At 39.1% G+C, this 21,043-nt stretch overlaps 1 protein-coding gene across 2 annotated transcripts in view; it reads left to right on the forward strand.

Annotated features, from left to right (window-relative positions):
* PCSK5 (proprotein convertase subtilisin/kexin type 5) overlaps window positions 1–21,043 on the forward strand; it is a 247,605-nt gene that overhangs the window by 63,210 nt on the left and 163,352 nt on the right. For both annotated transcript variants that reach the window (XM_037374062.1, XM_037374061.1), the window contains exons 4-5: window positions 10,544–10,687; window positions 12,976–13,052. In XM_037374062.1, the coding sequence (XP_037229959.1) occupies window positions 10,544–10,687; window positions 12,976–13,052 (221 nt within the window). The remainder of the gene's footprint in view (window positions 1–10,543; window positions 10,688–12,975; window positions 13,053–21,043) is intronic.

The following is a 21,043-nucleotide window of genomic DNA, read 5'->3' on the forward strand; positions in this document are numbered from 1 at the left end:
AACTGGTCAACTGCAATCACAAGCCCAGAATTTCTGATTAAGCTGCAGTAGGTTTTCAGTAAGACATACATATAAACAGATAAAAGTTTGGATTTGTAATAGAGTCATATTTGTAAGAGCATTGTCTTAATGATTAACTACTAATAATCTTACACCTTGTGGTTGCATGTCTGTCTTGCTCTGAACTTCCCTTGCAGACCACAGAGAAGAGGAGCCAAGAAGAGTATTTTGCAGCTGTTGTACAAGGAAAAGTAGTGGACGCAGAGGAATCATCAATAATCATAAAATTAAGAATTCGTACCTTTATTTCTGTTTGTGTATAGTTTTCCCTCCTGACAATGCCCTATTCATAGCTTTCTTTAGTACTTTCTCTGGGTGCTGGATTTCCTGTGTTTTTTTAAGATACCTGCAAATGCTGAGGCGTGATCATTAATGGCTATCATTTCAAAGTTGAGACTGCCCTATACGCAGACACTATATAAGCCCGACAGCCATGGATGTGATACTCTTTCTAGTTCCAGTTACACAAATTACATTTTCAAGTCTTTAATGTGCATAGAAGGTGCTTATACTGAGTTTGTATATTCTGTCTCTCTACAGGACTACGTTCCTTCAGTATCAGTTCAAAACTGTGTTCTCAGATCAGTTCCAAATATTCAATTACTATATTTGCAAGTGGGGAAATTTCCTTCATAGTGCTGCTGCAGTCTGCAGTCAACACAATCTAGGTGGTTTTAGTGATAAAGTTGGGGGTTAGTTTTGCAACAGCTCCCCAAATCCCTTAAGTCCTGTTACTAGAAAGCTCCATAGACATTGGTCTGTGCCTGGTTCTCCGTAACAACAGTGTTTGCAGACATATTGGACTTCTTCAGAACCTTTCTGCAGTACCTGTATTTTCTGAGATAGCTTGAGTCCTAACACTGTGCTGAGATTTCCTTTAAGACTCTGCAATTTCCACAACATATTTACATTTGTCTCCTATTTTACACAGTCTTTCATGTACAGCTGTGTCATGTATCTCCGGACCAATCTTCTTCAGCATTGCAGGACTTTAACATTTAATCAGCCATCAAATTTCCCGAGACAGTAACAACAGTAACTGTGTGGCACTTTTTTGCCTTATGAAAAACTTTTGTTTTGTTCTTGAATAGCCTTTCCTTTTCCTTCCCAGGCCTCCCCAGATTTCTCTGGGTTAGTTCTCTCATTTCTGCCAGATGATCTCATCTACAAAATATAAGTAGCCACTCCCTCTAGTGGTTTGACCTTATCTTCCCAGGTTTCTCTTACAATACACAGTGGACCTTGCATTCATCAACCATAGCACGTTCACATGGTGAAAAGCCCATTGGTGGTTAGGGCACTTCCCTACAGGCAAACTAAAATTGCAGCCATTCATCCTAGCCTGATCCTGTACTGTTAATGAATTTTCACATAATGCATTTCAGTATTAGATTAAACATTTCTGTAAGGCTGTCTAAGGAGAGTATGGAGTGATTTTTATACTTCTGTCTCAAGAGAATAGTTTCATGAGCTTAAAGTTTGTCCTCTGGCAAGTTATAATCTCCTCTGACATACTAACCGAGCAAATAATGGGACCAAGGGTGTAATAACCTGATGGCTTTTTATGGTTCATAGGGAAAAGGCTTCTAGGTATCGAGTAGCATAGATATTTATTGCTGAAATGAAGGCACTGTGAAACAGTTCCAGCTTCAGGAACTCCACATACCTACAAGAAAACAGGGAAAAACCCCTTGTCCATTGCTAATAATGGAGTATATGCTGTCATCATATTCTGACCTACACGTGCCCTGCTTTTCCTACTGGCTTTTGTCTCTTGAGGAAGAATAGGGATAAGTATCTTTCCTTCAGCCTCCTGAACAAGCCTGTTGTCTCACATCCCTCCCTCTCATTGTCCTTCTCTCCCTCCTTCTCCAAGGACATCCCACCATCAACACCAGATGTCACCAGGCTATTGCCTCATGGATCAGAGGGACCAGATCACAACATAAAATGGAGAAAAAAGAACAGCAGTAGTGCAACAGCCCTTAAAATTTGAGCATTCAGAGCCAACAACACCTCTTCATCATCAATGTCACAAGTCATCTCATTCCTACAAGTTCATAACATTCTTAGAAAAAACAAGTTTCCTGGTCGATCCTAAATCAACAGCCCTGTTCACTGCCCCTCCCAGAATTCCCATAACAGCATATCCTTCGTAAATATCACTTTTCTATTTTCCCTGTAAAATGAAAAGAGAAGGAAGAGGGAGCGAAATGGGTTTCTATAAGCCCTGGGCTCGTCCCACTCTCATCAGTCTCTGGGAAGGTTAACGATTAAATGAAGCCATATGCTCAGGGTCTTATCTCCATGTGGTTAGTTTGATTCTGTCACATATGTTCACACAAAGTCTAAATAAAACCACCTTCCTCTCCCATGCTTCTTAACAACTTGAGGTACAAGTAATGGTCTTTGACTTGAAAACAGCTTAAAAAGTAAATTGTGAACAGCCTGTCTTCAGTAGAATACAAAGAATCCTTAGAAATGTATAAAACTATTTTAAAGAAGAATACAGTCTCTCTGTTTAACTGTTTTCTTAAAAACAATGAAAACATCAAGTCTAGCTTGAGAAACAGAGGGAGAAATTTGGTCTTACTAGGTAAGTGTAACTCCATGAACTGATGCATTACAAAAACCCCAGCATCTTGGAACATTCTGTAAAACTGCCCTATTTTTCTTTCTTTTTTGGGACTTAGGGGAGCTCAAATAAAAATATGAGTCAAAGGCCACAAAAAATGGTAGAATGGAAAGAACTGTCTCTCTGAGGAGTTATTCATCCTTCATGAATACTGAATCCCCAGACTTGACAGTGCACAGCTGAGGTTAGGGAGCAGCTGTTCTTTTCACGTATTCTCTCTAATTAATAAAAGAATTGCCATGCCTTTTTTTTTCTGGACAGAATTTAAGGCAGGTCAAAATGCACTAACTTTTGATCTACTTGTTGGCCTTTTCTTGCTAAGTGGGCTATTTACATAGTAGTGGTAGTATCAGTAGCAGCAACAGCAATAGTAACAGTCATCACACAGTCATCTTAAGAAAGTACAGCCACATATAGAGATATATTGCCATGCATGCTTCTTTCCTTCCTGCATTTCTTAGTGGTAGCCACAAGCTGTGGCTGTTATTTCTTTTCTTCCCTCTCTGCCCTTTACTGACTCCCCAAGATTTTCTATACCAGGTTCATATATTTGTCCCAACACTTCCCAGGGAGAAATCTGTTCATATGTTGGCACACGCTTCTCAACATGTGAGCACTGAATCAAGGATACACAAGATGCACAAAGTCTGTAATTGGCCAGAAGGCATTTTTAGCTACATTTCTCTCTTTGCTTTGAAGGAGTGTCTCATGTTGCCGTGGGAAAGAAACAGGACTAGAGGCAAACTTCCTAATGGAGCCATAGGTTATGCCCCATGTAGAAAGAAGAGGTGATAGTAGAGGCAGATTATTTCTGTTCTAGAACTTGCAGCTGGGAGAGAAACTTTGCTGTCTGCAGGCCTAGAAGGCAAGGAGTTTCCCACTCCTAAAAAGGCTGTGCTGTCATCAGCCTGTGGAACGTGGACATAGAGGGCTTCCCTGAAACAATACATCTTTAACTCAGAATACAAATTACAGAAGAACAACCACTGTTGACTTTGAAAAAGTGCCAGTGATGGAAAAGTGATGGAATTTTCTTGAATACAAATTTAACATTTTATGAATTATTCTGTTTTTTAAAGAATAGCAACCTAATCACAGCGAAAGAATAAGATTTATGAGCTCCTTATTTTTCACTGCAAAACCCTCTAGATATAGTCTTGTAAATTATTCTGGTCTCACTATAAGCATCAGATACTCCTATGAATACATGAACATACGGAGTTTCCTTGCTGTAATATATCAATATCGATATATTGATATATTCTTGTCTCTCTATAGCCATCAAATAAACCTATGAATACAAGAAGCCCTTTTATATTGATTTCCTGTTCTCCTTCATTGCTTAAACAGGCATAAAATAATATATGTCTCTGTTCTTATTGACCTCTAAGCGTATTTTTGTTTGTTAACGTAAAGAATCAATAAAACTTAAAAACCAAATTCATCTATGAAGTAAGTTAACTAAACCCTCAGAAGTTGCACAAGCAATAAATTGGTGTTAAATATTTAACATGGTACACTCTTGAAATATTTCTCTTGATGCAGACAAAAAATTAAAAAAAGTAGCAGTTCAGTAAAGCATGACTCCAGTAGTTGGATAGTATTTAATGCACAAATATCTTTTGTTTGAGATTAATAAGACTTTATATTGTTTGCCTGCTCCTGCTAGAGCTTTAAAATACTGTGTGCAGCAGTTAGGAGTTGCTGTGTATCATGCACTGAATATCAGGTTATGTCTGATAAAAACGAAAAGAAAATCTGTGAGTAATTCTCCTCCTCCTAAAAATCCTTCTTTTACCTGCTGTTGTGCTGAAAGAATAAAAAAATGTGATAAATACTATTAAAAAGAAACATTATTTTAATAGTCTTCTTAGAAAATGTAGCTTTCAAGTGCTTACTGTGGAGAAGCCCAAAAATAATTCCAGTAGATCACATTCGCTTTACAGGTTATGATGCTCTTCAAAGCCTGTTGTCATGATCTCTGTTACATTACACGGGCTATTTTAATTAGGAGCCTACCTTTGCAACTCTCCCAGTTACCCCCCTGATTACTTCTTTCATTCCACTTTAAAATTGGATCACATCAAGAGCACAGAGGAAAGAGATTGTTTCTCTTCTTTGCAGGAAGAGAGAGATCAATTGGCAAGTTTTGACTTAGAACACTGCATGAAACTACCTCAGAAATCCGAATCAAGATGCTTCCTTACTAAAGTTAAAATCTGATAAACTTTGCTGCCTGTGCATTTGCCTAGAGCATCTAAGCATGCCAAATGCTCCACTTTACATTCCTTTCACAGGACAAGTAGATGGTCTCTTTTTTCTGAGAGCTTCACAAAATGCCAGGATCCATTCCTTGGCCCTGTGTGTCCCCCTGCTCCCTGCTTGTGTTGGTCAAGGTCAATGCAGAGGCCTTTGACTGTCCTTCTTGCTCTGTGTGCACTCTTGTGCAACTTCTTCTGTTCTCTCCATGCTCGCAGGTTAGTAGCTGATGTAGACAACATGACTGTAGTCTGCTTGTTTGAGCCAAAGGCTGCTTAACTACTACTATAATGAAACCAGGAAGACTGTCCTTTACTTCTTCTTCTTTCTTCTTCTTTATCTTCTTCTTCATCTTCCTCCTCCTCTCTTCCTTCTTCTTCTTCTCCTCCTCCTCTTCCTTTTCTTCTCAATGCTAAGAGTCTATCTTTTCTAATCTGACTGGGAACTAGTATTTCAAAGCTTTCCTGGAATCAGAAGTGTATGTAGTGTTCCATTAAATGAGATCCAAGACCTGCAACTCACAATTGGTATTGAAACTTGTGTCATTCTGATTATCATGTTTTGTTTCTCTATATCCCCTTAGACCAATATCTAAGACCTAGTCAAAGGACTCCTTAACTCAAAACCTAGAGGAAACCAGTGCAAGGTACCTCATGAAGGCTTACAGAGGGCACATTATGTCATTTCCAAGACTGCATGTCACAGGATTAGAAACTTCTGTTTCTACTCTGTTTTTTATAGATGAACGGGTGTTGCAAAAGACAGAACATAATTTTATAGTCTTTGTTCTTTTAATTTTATTTTAATCTCTGGAATTCCAAAAGATTCTGAAAGATTTTGACCATTGATGATTCTTGATTTCTCCCTTTAACTGTTGAATTTTGTTATTGATCCCCAGCTGCATACAGCAAGCCTCCGACCACAAGCACTAGTGCAGCAGACAAGGAACATTAAGATAGTGATACTGATCGTAAGCTAGTTTTTAGAGGCAATTTCACAAAATAGCTGAGAGAATCCAGGCCCATGTCTGATACTGAGAGCATCAGGCAAACATCAAAACAGAAAACCTTTCTAATGTTACATCTGCTTGTTAATTGCACAAAGGCAGTCTTCCAAATTGTCCATCTAAAGACGTCTAAGGCATTCTTTTGTCTTTTTATGCTCCTAAGTATTGAATTTGAAGCATGAAACATGTTGTATATCTGAAAATTTTCTTACTGTAGCCCTATTCCTTCATATGTGTACTGCAAGAATCTCTCAGTCTTGCAGCTGGTGTCTATCATGAGCATCTTTCAATTAAACAGTCCAAAGAAAAGTATCATTTGAATGTTTTTTAAAAATCTCAGTAAAATTATTCTATGTAACTGAGTGAGAGGTTGTTTATACCTTTTGATGGTGTCCTCCAGGCAATAGGTGAAAACAACATATGTTGAAACAGTGCTGGTTTACTGTAGTTGTCTAGACATGATACCAATGCAGGAAATTTCTTAACTACTTTGTCTGCTTGGAGAGGGGGGAAATTCTGTAGACTAACCTTTTTTATACTAGTCGCTTTAAAATTCAAAAACCAAGAGTTCAAAGATTCACAGGTTTAATAAAAACTTGCATGCACACAGATTTTTTGTGCTTTATTAATATAACAATAACAATAAAAATAATAACAATAACAATATTATTATTAATAATATAATAATAACAACATATTAGATATATGCTTATATTTATTGCTATTATCATGGCAAAGTTTGGTTTTAGTCTAATAGAGAGATTAGGAAAAATAGATTGAAAATGAGCTATAAAATTCAGTACTTGCCCACTGATATAAAATTCAGTCATTCTGGATCACATAATGATAGATGGTTTATATTTTTTAATTTGACTAACACTGTAAATTGAAACAATGCTTTGAAATTGATCAAAAAACAGCCTCTGCTAAGAAGCTGACAACTCAGTTCTGGATAGGTGGTAAAGAAGCAGCACATGGTTAAAGAAAAATTATAGAATGGAACCCAGTAGAGGAAAATTCCTTACAATAAATGTTTTTGAAAGGTAAGAGGAATTTAAAGGGTGTCATGGTTTAACCCCGGCTGGCAACTAAGCCCCACACAGCCACACGCTCACTCACTCCCGGTGGGATGGTGAAGAGAATCGGAATAAGTAAAGCAACAAAACTCATGGGTTGAGATAAATACAGTTTAATAGGGAAAGCAAAAGCTGTGCACTCAATCAAAGCAGAGCAAGGAATTCATTCACTGCATCCCATGGGCAGGCAAGTGTTCAGCCATCCCCAGGGAAGCAGGGCTCCATCACACGTAATGGTTACTTGGTAAAACACCATCACTCCAAATGTCCCCCCCTTCCTTCTTCTTCCCCCAGCTTTATATATTCAGTATAACTTCATATGGTCTGGAATATCCCTCCGGTCAGTTGGGGCCAGCTGTCCCGGCTTTGTCCTCTCCCAATGTCTTGCGCACCCCCAGCCTGCTCACTGGGCACTGGGAAAGCCCTGCTCAGCAACAGCTAAAACATCCCGGTGTTACCACACTGTCTCCAGCACAAATCCAAAACATAGCCCTACACTAGCTACTATGGAGAAAGTTAACTCTCTCCTAGCCAAAAGCAGCACAGAGGGACAGGAAGGATTGCAGGTGAAACAAAGTAATAGATGGTGTCTTAGATGCTATTCCATGTGTAACAACATTTCTATACCATATTATATAGTATTTGAAGAGTAATCACACACCAAGATTTAAAGTGTTCCTGATGAAAGCCAAACGAGACTGCTTTGAGAGAAAGTGCACAATCTGATTAATCTAGAGAAAATCAGACACTAATCTGGGGGAAGGTATAGTTCACTGTTAAAATATGGAAATCTGAGATCAGATATTGAATCAAACAAAATGCAGTTTAAGTGGTAAAAGACAGTATTGGAAGAGAAGAACAAGGCTAGGAGCAGTGAGAGCAGAGCACAGATAAAGAATTGAGAAGAGAGAGAATAAGGAATAGAGTTAAACAGAAAACAATTTATATCTATATCTATATCTATATATCTCCTTTTTTTAATAGGACTTCTGAGAAAGTTATATATTATAACTATAAACACTGAACCCTTCATCTGCTGTTGAACTACTGTCTCTTGGATGCCTCTTTGCTGCCTTTGCATTTTGTATCCATGTTACACATACTGGTATCCAAAGTTCTAAGTAGGCATGCAGTTATGCCTGCTTTACCCCTGGAATTTCTTTTATGCAGAAAGATTTTGTTTAGACTAGCTTTCTGCCCAGTCCTGGAGCAGAGCAAGTTAATTTGAGTGTCAGTTTAACCTGGCCCATCTCTTGAGACAATCATCAGAGCATGCAGTAAAGCAAGAGGTATCTCTTTGTTTACATTTGTCTATATACATGTAGCAAAACTGCTGATGAATTAGCCCCCTTCAGCCACCACCACAAAAGCAGAAGTTCAGGTAAGGTAAGTGAGGACAACTGATAGTGCCAGCATCATTAAGGGAAAAAGCAGTGATCTTCCGGCAGAGTGCCGAAGGGCTTGCAAGGGAATGGGGATTAAAAACTCATACGCTTGGTCAGCTTGAGTGGTTTGACTGGCATGGAAATAAAACGAGCTCATCCCCTGTGAGGAGAGGACAGGACACTCAACAAAGCGGCCAAAGGGTCATTTGGCATTTCAGAGAAGGGGATAGAGGGGGCGGTGTAATGACCCAGTAAATCTGACTGGAGGTCAGCGCCAGGAATCCTGATTGCCCATTGCAGCTCTCTCTTGGGTTTACTCTATGGCTGGAGGCTGGTGCTTCCACCTTTTTTTCTCCTTGTCTTCACATCAGCAAAATGTGAATGATGATATTAATAGCTTTTGCAGGTATTTTCTGATGCTTAATTCAGTAACACTCTTGAAAAATGCAAAGGCACCTGGAAACATTACACACTTTTAACCCCCTTGTGTGTACATTAGAAAGCCTCATGTGTACAACCATTACATTCAGTGTACAGATGGCAAGTTTAGACTGTAATTAATTTCATAAAGCCAGCAGCACGAGCATTTCCAAGTAATACACAGAACAAAAACATTAAGCCTGCCGTATACATTCCTTGGAACTGGTCCCTGAAGTCCTTCAAGCTTCTTTGTGTGTGGATGAATAGACAAAGAGAGAAAGAGAGAGAGAGAGAGATTGGCAGACACAAGGGGAAGGCCATGAGAGAGACTTTATACTACATACATACATATACTGCTTAATAATATAATCTTGCTTTAGTAATAGCAAATGATCATCCTTAAATCCTCTGGTTTGTGTATGACAGTACGAGGCAGTAAACTGGAGAAAAAGGAGGAGGAAAATTATGTTTTAATAGTAATCCAATGTCGGTTTGCACCCAGTATGCCTAACAGTTCTTCAGTGTGCTTGCTTTCAGCAGGAGAGGGATGGACTAAGTCAAGGTAGAGTGCATCCCTCTGAATGTTATTATGCTTACAAATTGTAGAGTGCCAAAACATGAGGCTGAAGTGGAGACGCAAGGCAATGGGGCAGGGAGTGAAGTGGAGCATGTTTGTGTGGTCACTGTTGTTACGATGCGCATATATTTTTTAATTTCTGGTTTTTTTCCTCCCACCCTTTGCCTTTCCCCTTCCCTGCACCCACTCTTTTTTATTTTATTTTTTTGCCTCTTACTCTGTCTGAGCCTGGAGGAGCTGGTGAAAGCAGTGCCAATGAGGGGGTCGTTGAACTCACTTTAGAGGGGAGAGCTCTGTGTGTGGGTTATGGTTACTGACAGGGCATACGAATACCTGAGAGTCATATCTCATTGCCATGGCAAGCCAGATTTCTTCACATGAGCTAGGTGCATTCGTGTCAAGGAAGAGGTTTTCAGTTTTAATGTACCCTACATTTTCTTTCTCCACCGCACTGAACTTGGTTGCTCTGAAAGCTGTACCCCAGCTTTCTCAATCTAACTGTCTACAATTCATCAGGCACCCTAAGCTGCAGTTTTTCAGGGTGTTGTTTTGGTTACAGGTTCTTCACTGCTTCTCATCTCCTGCTGATATTGCACAAAACCTGCCAAAAGCCTTCTTTTGTAGATAGAAATTAATCTGGATTAGTTTCCAGACATTCTCTCAAGAAACTGTACAGCACATAACCTCCAATAAGCAAGGGGTTTTTTCCATGGCCATTTCTGTACAGGCATTTGTCTACTTTTATCCACATATGGTTTGTTTTTCTGAAAAAATTCAAATAATTCAAATGCACATTTCGAATGAGTGTGGTTAACAGCCAGGAATAGTTGCTTTGTTTTACACATGGCTTCTAGTGGTTCAGTATGGTGGGACTCTTCCCTTTTCTGTTGCTTAACATAAGGAGTAATCAGACAGAGAAATAACCAGTTTTCATTTAATTTGGCATTTCTTTTAAAATTATTTTCTGTTTAAATGAAGGTGTTGCTCTTGTGCAGTTGCTCTTCAAATCAATATGCTTATATGATGATTTAAATGGTCGTGTTAATGTAAATAGGATAGTATCTCAACTCCATGCTGCTCGCATCCATCAACATCCAACATCTTAATCTCCTTTTCTCTCCCCAGCACTGCAGCGATAACACTCACCATTGCCAATCAGATATGAACATAGTAGGTGCCTGGAAGAGAGGTTACACTGGGAAGAACGTTGTGGTCACCATCCTGGATGATGGCATCGAAAGAAACCATCCAGACTTGATGCAGAATTATGTGAGTGTCTACAGGACATCAGATTTGCTGCTTTATTATTACCCCAAATAAATCTGCTGCACCTGGAAAGATGGAGGGAGGGAGGAGGGAAGGAGGAAAAAGCATACGAGGGTTTCCTCAAATGTTAACACCAACGGGAGGAAGGAAGTCAACTTTTGGTAGTATGTTTGTTTTAGTTAAGACTGTTCTGTCTGAATGTATTTAATATCTGGATGCCTCTTGTAGCTGAGTCCTGAATTTCTGAAGGACTGGAACCAATAATCAGATGCTTTTTTCTGTAATTGTTTCACTTAATATCCTTACACTCTCAGAACATAGAAATGGTATACACTGCTTTTCAGTTAGTGCATGCAGCTGAAGGCCATTTTTGGCCAGCAAGACAGCAGTTTTTCTCAAAGACTAACTTTAGGCATATACTTACATGTATTTATTTTTAAAGCTATTTATGTTACCACTAGAAATAATATAAAGGGAAAAGGACATGACTCGTTATGATTCACTCAGTTAAAAACAATTGTAGAATATTTTGATGTGTCTCTGGTAAATCTCTCTTAACTCCAGTGAGTCCCCTCTCAATCTGTAATAGAGCTCTGTCCTTTGTTTTCTGTGTCCTGTGTCTCATGTCACCTCAGGAGGTTTCTGTTTGCTTGTGACTCATCACATTTAAATGATTGGTTTAATATACCTTGTGGAGGGTTGTCTAAAATGAGGAGAAGCTCCTTCTCTAGTGGGTGACTTGTGTTATGTCAGAGTTTGAAGCTGTTCAGAGCGTCAGGGCCACCCTTCGGTTGGGTGGCAAATGACAGGAAGTCAACACAGAGTCCTGTGCTTTGGGGGTGGATGTTATCTGAAAGCACATGACCTTGAGGACCTTATCATTTCTCTGAAATTAAGTGTGCAAGGTATGCATTCAAATGAGGTGAGAAAACAAACAAATATGTTTGGGTTGAGCCAGACTGGTGAAGATGACTAGCACAAGGCAGGCACATACCTTCACTCCCATTACAGATGTAGGTCTTGTAAAAGAGCCCTGAACACGGGCTTTTTGCCAGCCAGCACATCATCTTGACAGAGCATTGAAGAGACAAAAGTGACAAAAACATCTTTAAGAACTCATCAAAAGCTACAATTGTGTCCACAGTTTAAAGCCGTTTATTTTAAATTAGCCCTACTTACATCCTTATCCTTCCCCATGCTGCATGTGGAACTCAACTTTGAAATACATGAGGAGGACTGCACAAATACAAATGACAGGCAATTGCCCTATTTGTCACTGTATGCTTGAGCCTGATGCATGCCACATCTTTCATTTTAATCTCTTAAGTTATTTAAACAAACCAAATATAATTTTACCTCCTCAATGAATGACCCGGATTGTATCATATGTCACCTCATCCCAGTACTGTCCTTCCACTGAATTTAAAGCAGCTATTTATTCCCTTACCACCTCCTCTCTTCCCTTTCCTCACGCCAACAAGGAATTCCCCCAAAGCAATGCACATTGCTTATTTGATGACAAATGCCTTCTATATGTCAGATTATTGCTGGTGTGGCTGCAAACAGGAATATTTGAGGTGGCTGTGGTAACTGGTTTTGAACAAAGAAGAGATTAAAAAGAGCTGCTTGACATGTCAACACACCACATGCTACCGCATCAATTAATAGGAGCCATACAAACCAGCAGCTATTTACTCTATAAACTATTTCCAGCTGTAAGAATCCTGGTAGATGTAAAATATGGAACAAAAATATGGAGATATCTTGCAAATATTTGAAACAGTTACACTCCCAGGGAAATGGGAATGTAGTTTTTGTTGCATTTCAAGCTATATTTTAATAACAATATTCTTAAGAAAATTATATTATTCTTATTCCTTGAAATGATGACTGAAATTTCAGTCATCATTGTGTAGATAATTTCTTGAATCTTGAAACATCTAGCAAAATCCCAGTTTCGAGAATGAACTCTCTTAACTTCCAAAAGTTTCTTACAAGAAATATAGTCTTCTGGTTAAATGAAACAGCACTTTCTGTTTCCTTTCTGACACTGGATCTATGCCTTTTCAGAGCATTTGTTGTCCTCCATTTTTAAAAAATAAAATAAAATACCTAAATAATGTAATTATTAAATATAGAATCCTTTCCTAAAACATGCAATCATCATAAACCCACAGGAATGTTACTTAACCTAATTATTCTCTTGTAGGAACCTGCTGAAGAATGTATAAGCCACATGAATCAATGACTAATTAATGAGAAAGTGGTTTTCTTTCTCCTGTTTGCTACAGGATTCGCAGGCCAGTTTTGATGTCAATGGAAATGATTTCGATCCTATGCCTCGATATGATGCCAGCAACGAGAACAAGTAAGGCACTAAGACATTCATGACCTTGTCAATATAATTAATCAAGTAGAAAGTACCAGTTCTTCTATGAAAGTCTAGGAAACTTGGTTCCTCAGAAAGCAGTGTGATTTGCATTTAAATCTTCATGAAATATGTATTTATGTCTGTTCTATGCACATTGCATGACACTTTTTGAAAGCATTTGGGGCCATTCAAAAACACATAGAAATTAATCTGAGAGTTCTGGGTATGTGAAATGAACCATTTTCAATCCCTTTAGGATGCAGAATATAAGGGGTGAATTATTTTTCTCAGATATCATCTCATTGAGTTATTGGGTGGTTATTATGTGTGACAACTGTCTTGGCTTCTGATTCTCTTGACTTTGTGTATTGAAGAAATAGACAAGCTAATGGAGTTGGGATTTTTGCTCTAATGATGTCTTTTAAGGTGATGAAGGTTTTACATGTGGAGTTTTGAAAGAAACCTTATAAACCCGGAAGTTGTAGCTCCACTGGATTATAATATCCGTGTTACATCACTGATTTATCTCCATGAATGACATTTTTCTCCTTCAGAGCTCTGCTTCCTGATACTTGTCATTCCAACTCTCTTTTTGGATGTGCTGTGGTGAAGGCTGGGGGAGACACTGGCAGGGACATCTCACCTCAGGAAGCAGGACACCTTTCTACCCCCAAGGGTATTTGAGGGCAGTTATTCATTCATTGGTAATTTCTTTTTTAACTAGGTACTTCGCAGAAAGAAATAACTTTCTGTGGAATTGAATGAATTGAAGAAAGGAGAACACTACTACTTGTCAACATGCTGACTGGGCATTTTGTTTTCTCGAAGTTTGAGTTGGTGGCGTTTTTTATTGTGGAAAGTGTTACGTGTTAGTATTACATGCCTGCTGAAGAGAGACTACAGGAGGTGAAACTTCATCCTTTATGCAACTGAAATGCTTTTGGGTTTGTGTTGTCTCCTTCCTGCAATCTTTCTTTGGAAGAATGCAGCAGGTGTGATTTAGGAGTCGGCAGCAAAACTCAACGTTGGTTTCCCTAGAGAAACCAACTGGAGTAACCTTAGATCACACTTCAGTGGAAGAATCCTCTCCTGGTCAACACCTTATTCATAACAGCAGGAAACCATGTATGAACAGGCGGAAGAACAGGGCTTTGTTATGCATAGCTGCCTGGTACGTATAGATCCTCTCGTCTTACAGTGAATCTTAAGGAGCTGTCGTAGCTACTTTCAGCCATAGGGTGAAATGACTGAAAGCTGAGGTGAATTCTGCCAAGTACTTCTTTGGTCAGTCAGCTTGATCCTGCCTTGTAGGCCAAGATGAGAAATATGTAAAGATTTAGCTCTTAGAAGCTGTATAAATAAATGTACATACACAGACACACATATCTTTAACATAGAAGCCTATTATGTCGGTATTAATTTGAAGAAGGATAATAGTTTATTTATTTGGGACTCAATCTTGGCATATGTTCTCATTGAGTTGTTCTTATTCAATGCTGTTTACATACTGCCAAATATTTTTATCTAGAAACAAGTACATACAAGAGCTGCATTTTTTTCACCCTTATGCCTGTTAGGCATATCCTTCCAAACCAATTTTCATACAGAAGATCAGTTTACTGAATCTTATCTGCCTCTTCTTTACTAGAAATCTCCTAAAGAAAGAGTACCATGAGAGGATAAAAAGAGAAATTAACATTGTTTTGAAACATGTAAACATTCTGCATGTGGAGTCTAGTTTATGTTTAAGCAAAGAGAAAACACTGATGTGGAACAATTGGTATATAGATCTGCTTGCTGCATTGCCTCGGTTAATTTAGTGACAAGCTGAGGATTTCAGCGCTAGATGCTCATATGGAAAATGCTAATATTACACTGAAGTTGTTAAGAATATCCTTAAGACACATGTTCATCAAAACAAAAGAATGAATAAAACTTTATCAATTCTTATTCTTTCCAAATTCTTCTTTTATCCTTACACTGAAGGAATTTCTTGTGCTGTTGTTAGCTCGTTGAAGGAATTTCTTGTGCTGTTGTTAGCTTGGGTTTAGAGGTGTCCTGTCACTAGTGTAGAAAGGTCAGAATCAGCCAATGCATTGTAAATTTTTGTTAGCTAATAAAAGAAATCTTTATCTTTTGTTTGGCTTATGAGAAGTCTCAGGACTACCAGCAAGGTTTATAAACATGTTAATTACCTGAAAATAGAGTAGAAACATAGGAATATAAACCGTTCACAGTCCAGAGTATGTAGGCATTGCCACTCACCTCAACTAATTTGTGTGACTGACCACTTCAGCATCAGCCCTAGCTTTGAACTAGGTGTATGTTTTACAGCCCTGTACAAAGCATCGGAAGAGCAAAACTGTGGCTGCATGATGACCACAAAGTGGTGGTCACCCCCACTGCTTACCTCATGCTGGCTCTTTCCTCCTTTCCCCAGCCGTTGTGCAGCTCTCCAGAGTGAACCACACTGAAAACTGCACTGCCAACAACAGCAACAACAAATTGCGTTTTCAGCCAGGTCAGGCAGGTACCTCATTCAGCTCAGCCTGAGGTCAGATGAGAGCGAGACGGGCACAAGGAGGATGATGAAGCGTGGCCTGAACCTCTCACTGGCAATGCCAGCATCATTGAACTACGATGGCTTATGACAATGCCCCAGGTGCCTACAACTGTTGTCCACAAAACTGTGTGTGATGGACAGGCAGTTGCCAGCAGTGGCCTCCAAGGAGTTGTGAGAAAAGATGTGGCAGTCAGCCTGGCTCTCTGTAAACACTCCGCAGCTGAGCTGCCGGTTGGCATGACAGTGCAACCCTCTCTTCTGCTGCCCACCAGTGCCTATCCCCACACATGCTTCGTCACATCCTGGCTCATCTGTGTGAAGATACTTCTGTCCTTGAAGTTGGGGAGTGGCGAGGGTACACTGGGAGGCATCCCAGTTTAGGTGCACTTTCAGGGATTCATCCTCTTTGGTGCTGCAACAAGCCATATACCTCCATCTGTGAATCACAGCTGAATCTTTCTTTTTGGCTGAATACTGAAGTCATCGCTTTCTTACAAAGCATGTGCAGAGATGGGAGGCTGCTTTCTGTTTTCTTGCTAGAGTTTTATACGGGATATAAAAATGGACCGATTCATTTCTCTCCTAGGTATGGAGGATTAGAGTTTTCATACTCTGCCTCCCTGGTGAATACTCACTGCCCAAACCATAAGGTCCTGCAGTGAGATGTGGTGGAGAGAGAGGCACCTATTGTGCTGTGCTGAGCTTCGTCACTGTTATCAGGAGGCACAGTGTCAGTGTAGAGTCAGCCTTTGGACACAGAGGATACATGAAGCATACTTTCAGTGTGAGATTACTTGGCAGTGTAACCTCCACCTAGAGGCTCAGTATTTCCAATTAGCAGATACACTGAGCCTGGTAAGCAGCACCTAAGCACCTTTGACTTTTGGGGCTGTCACCCTTCCTTCCCACTGGACTCAACAAGAATTAAACATCTACATAGCTACTAAAAAGCACTACTAGTAGCTTGTCTATATTTTTGGGGGTCTAAAATATCTTCAGAGATTGGGGTAGGAACTCTGATTACCCAGCATATACAGTCATTTGGCACTAGATACACAAGTTGAGCCTGTAAGTTGAGGTAACTAGAACCAGGGAACACTCTGAAAGCCATGCTTTGCAAAAACTTTGCAATGTGCAAGATCAATTTGGTTGATTCCCACTTCCTGCTATAACTTGACAATATTGCATAGTGGTGATTTGTGTCTTCCAGTACAGGTGGGATGTACAAATGTGCCATTGTTTCATTAAATATTCTAGTTTATTCTGCCTAATTTTATAACCCAACCTTGAGGGATGCAATGATGAGTAAAAATAATTGCTGTAAAAATAAGCAGGTGTTTCTGGGCAGCTTTGTGGGCAGCTGTGAAACATCAGTGTACTAAGTCTTGTTTACTAGGTTTTCACTTTTAATTAGTAGTGGAGGTTTTCCATTGCTGAGGCTTATTGGTGAGGAAAAAGGAATGAGAAAAAATTATCTGGGGGTTTGTGAAGCAACTGAAGGACCAGAGTGGCACTGTCCAAAACTGTATTTTTGAAGTTTTACATGAAATCTTCTATTAGCTAAGGAGAATGGGAGGGTAGAAAGAAATATCAGACAATCTTCCAAGGCTTGTAGCCAAAATCAGGATGGGACAATAGTTTCTTTAACTACTGTGGTATGTAGGAGGCCTGCCAGAAGTTTACTTTTGTTTTTACAAATCAGCAGCAAATTATGAAGCTTGTAAATGGTACAGGCCTATACTAGAGCTTTCTTTTGCTCAGAGGCTAAAGACAACAGTCACCTGTGGATGAAGCCATGCCTGCTGTGCAAAGCGTCTTGGTTTGGTTTACTGCTGAGTCCTGCTGCTTTATTCTTTTTTCTGTTATTCCACCTTTACCTGTAAACATCTATGTTGAAACAACTAGGCATTATTAGTTACAGGTCCTTAGAAAGAATGCAGATAGGATCACTGAAATGGTACTCTACCCATGGTATAGCCTCAGAAATAAAACAGAAATGATCATAGTATTAAAATGTTTTTCTGTTTTGACCAAACAAAAATGAGTTTTTCTATTTCATAAGAAATCTCTCAGGGATGATATTTTAGAGTTTAGTTCTTATTCTGCTGACAGGTACTTTTATAAAGCAGAGACTTTTTAAAAAAACTCCTTTAAATAATGCCAGTTGTTGTTAATGCAGTTCTTAGTAAACATATGTAAGAAAAAGTAAAAGTAAGCTGTTGATTCTGTTTCGGAGAAACTGAGTCACTCTTTGGATGCCTCTTCAACATTTTTTAGTAATGCATCCCACTACATAAACAACTTGTTTTAATAATCTTCTACATTATTTTATAATGAGTGTAAGATTTTGGGAGAAAACCATTTTTGCTTTTCAAAAATCATAAGAAATACAAGCTACTTATCTCATTTTGCAGTATCTGGATAGCTTTACATCTTTTCTTACAACAGAAAAAAGTTAATGAGTTAATGAGTTTCAGTCTTTCTGGGTCCATCATATTGATATTGTTTTTCTGTGATATCCATTCCAATTTGTTATTACTTTCCTTTGTCAGTCTCATTAATGTCGATGCTCAATAAAATGTCACAGGCTTAGTTTTCTTTGAAGAGTGACAAGCTGTTAGTTTGTACTGTCTGCCTATGTCAAAGACCTATAATATGTCTTCAGTCATTTAATCAGAATGGATACTAGATATCTGACAGGCAGATCAGCTTCTGTGGCCTCCTGGATGGTCAATAAAGTGCAATTAAAAAGCTTCATCGACTGCTGTGACACCATTCAGAGCAGTTATCTGAAGAACTGAGCACAGTCAGACGCAGGGAGCCTGAGGTCTCTCATGGCTGGCTTGAAAGATCATCTCAAAAAGGTTTCCACTGCAGCAGTGTGATGGAAAGGAGTACTGACAATTGGGGGTGTCTGTCTATGCAGTTTATGCATTTTGATTGCTGGTTTGCAACTCTTGTTATTGCTTTGAAACTGGCTGTATTGTGTGCTGCAGACAAAACTGAAGGGAAGACAAGTTGTACCGAGAAGCGCTGCTGTGCTCCCTTGTGCTTTGTTTTCTGTGAAAAAAAAAAAATATTCCGCTGGCAGATGGGTACTCACAGCAACGAAAAAACACCTTGGCAATTTTTCAGTCTAGTCACTGCTTTTTTAGCTTGCGTGTGCTCAAGGCTTTCAAACAGGACAGAACTGAAGATCCCAAGGCTCACACCTGCAGGGAGGACCTGGCAAAGCCAGTGATTAAGCTGTGTAATGAGGCTGGAGGTAAGTTGGAGCAAGGTATCAGCTCTCAGGAAAAGGCTTTTTGTCAGAGGGAATCTCCATTGTGTCTGCTCTTTTCCTGTACTCTGACCTTTCATCTTGACTTTCTCCAGCCTCCAGAGGCTTAAATCCAAAGGATTCAGCAATGGTGTAATCTACCTATTATATATAATAGCCTATTCAATGCTATTATATAAAATAGCCTATTCAATGCTGGCAAAGCATGTCTGATAGCAAATAAATCTTTGTAACAGGAAGGTAATTTAGAGTAGAGAATTAACTTACTATGTATATGTTTTTTAGCTCAATAGATCAAATGCTTACACTGAACGTGGTATTGTTAATTCTAGGTACCAATGACTGAATGTCAGGTGCTTAGCGTGTCTCAGTGTCACCACAAGTATAATGGAGTTTGGTTAGGATTGTTAGGAAACTGTAGATTTTGGATTGTTTTTTCTAAACTGGTGAAGTGTTCATTTATGAAAACCGGGGTCTGAACCAATGAGTCAGAAGTTGTTGGTATAGAAGGTGCAATCAGAGATTGCAGTCCTGGTTTATTGTGTTTTGGTTCTCTACTCATTTTGTCAGCTTACAGGGAGACTGCCACGTTTTACAAGGAGTGCTGTTAGCGATTCATCAGCTAGCCTCCAAATTAATTACGATCTGGTGACCCAACCAAGTGCCTAGGGGCATGATGTAGCATGGAGATCATGAGGTATTGGATCTGTGTTGCTTTCCAGTTGCTGTAGTTAAAGGCCCTAGTGTAAAATTGTAAAAATAAGGGAGATAAACATTGCAGCTTGCAGAATTGCACCATGCTGAAGTAGGGTAATTTTACAGATTCATTTGGAGCATATTGTTCTTCAGTTTCTTTTTTAACTGTTACTTAAGAGTCTCTGTGTGCTGTTTCCCAAAGAACATGCCTGTGCTTCAGGTGGCCGCACCTCAGTGGTAATCATCACACATCCATTTTTTCTCTCAGGGAAGGACTGAAGGACGAAGTATGTGTGTAAATATTTTTAGAGGAAAGCTTTCTCTCCTTGTAGAAATATGGAGCATGAATCCTCACCACATAGTGCCTTTGGTAATGTTTTTCTTTTAATCTAAAACAGGTTTTTAACCTAAGGGAAGAGATAATGCCTGCATTAGAACAGAAAATGTTAAGTGTTGATATTTTGAAATTCTCATGTTTTCCTGCTTCAGAATGAAGTGTGTGTTCATTTGAAGTTTTTTGACAGCAAGTGGGGGCCCAGAACTTCTAGTAGCTGAGGACAGCGAGCTGAGCTAGAGGAAAGGCAGTCTGTCTCAAGCCAATTCACTCACCCACGACAAGCACCCTTATCACTGGTCTCTATGGTGAAGTCCCTTGTGAGAGCATTTCATATTGACAAGACAATGACAAATTCATTGGACTACATTGGATTCAGTAACTTTTTGATTCAGGTTCCAGCTTCAATAGTGGAAAATATCCTAAGGAAAGTTTTGTCAAACTGCCAAAAATTATCTTTTTGGTAAACTCATCGAGGCTGCTCATTATGTTATCACATGGCATTACATAATTCTCTCTGAAGTCCACAAGTGGTATGACTTAGTTTTTTGGGAGCCAAAGGAAAGACATTTCCTTGACTCATTGAAAGTGAGAGAAGTCAAACAGAGACATAAAACAAAACAAAGTTCAGCCAGAATTCTAGTTGCTCAAAGATGAACAAAACAGTCTGTTTTCACTACCCTGGTATAGATCACTGAGCAGTCTCATCATCTAACTGGTGTTTGAGGAGCAGTGCTCTTTCATTTTATGACATGTAAGATTCTGATGGTCTCAAAACATTTAACCACAATGCTTTTTCTTGTTTCTGATTACTGAAATACCAGACAGTGAGCTCACAAATAAAATGTAATTCTGAACCATTCTGCAAACACTTCTAGTTCTTCTATGTAAATAATTGATAACAATGAATCAGATCTTCTCTTCCAATTCAAAGTCAACAGTAGGAGGGATATAAGCTTTGATAGTTGTGGTAGTTGTGGCATTCACTTTTCTGAATCCTTCTTTTATGGAGAGTTTAGGAATGAAAGATTTTTTCATATGGTCTTTTTCCCAGAGTTGTTATTTCCTCTAAGTATGCATCTATATTTTGAGGTTTTGAACTTAGGAGGGGAGTC

Source organism: Falco rusticolus, chromosome Z (genome assembly GCF_015220075.1).
Source record: "Falco rusticolus isolate bFalRus1 chromosome Z, bFalRus1.pri, whole genome shotgun sequence".
Classification (NCBI taxonomy): domain Eukaryota; kingdom Metazoa; phylum Chordata; class Aves; order Falconiformes; family Falconidae; genus Falco; species Falco rusticolus.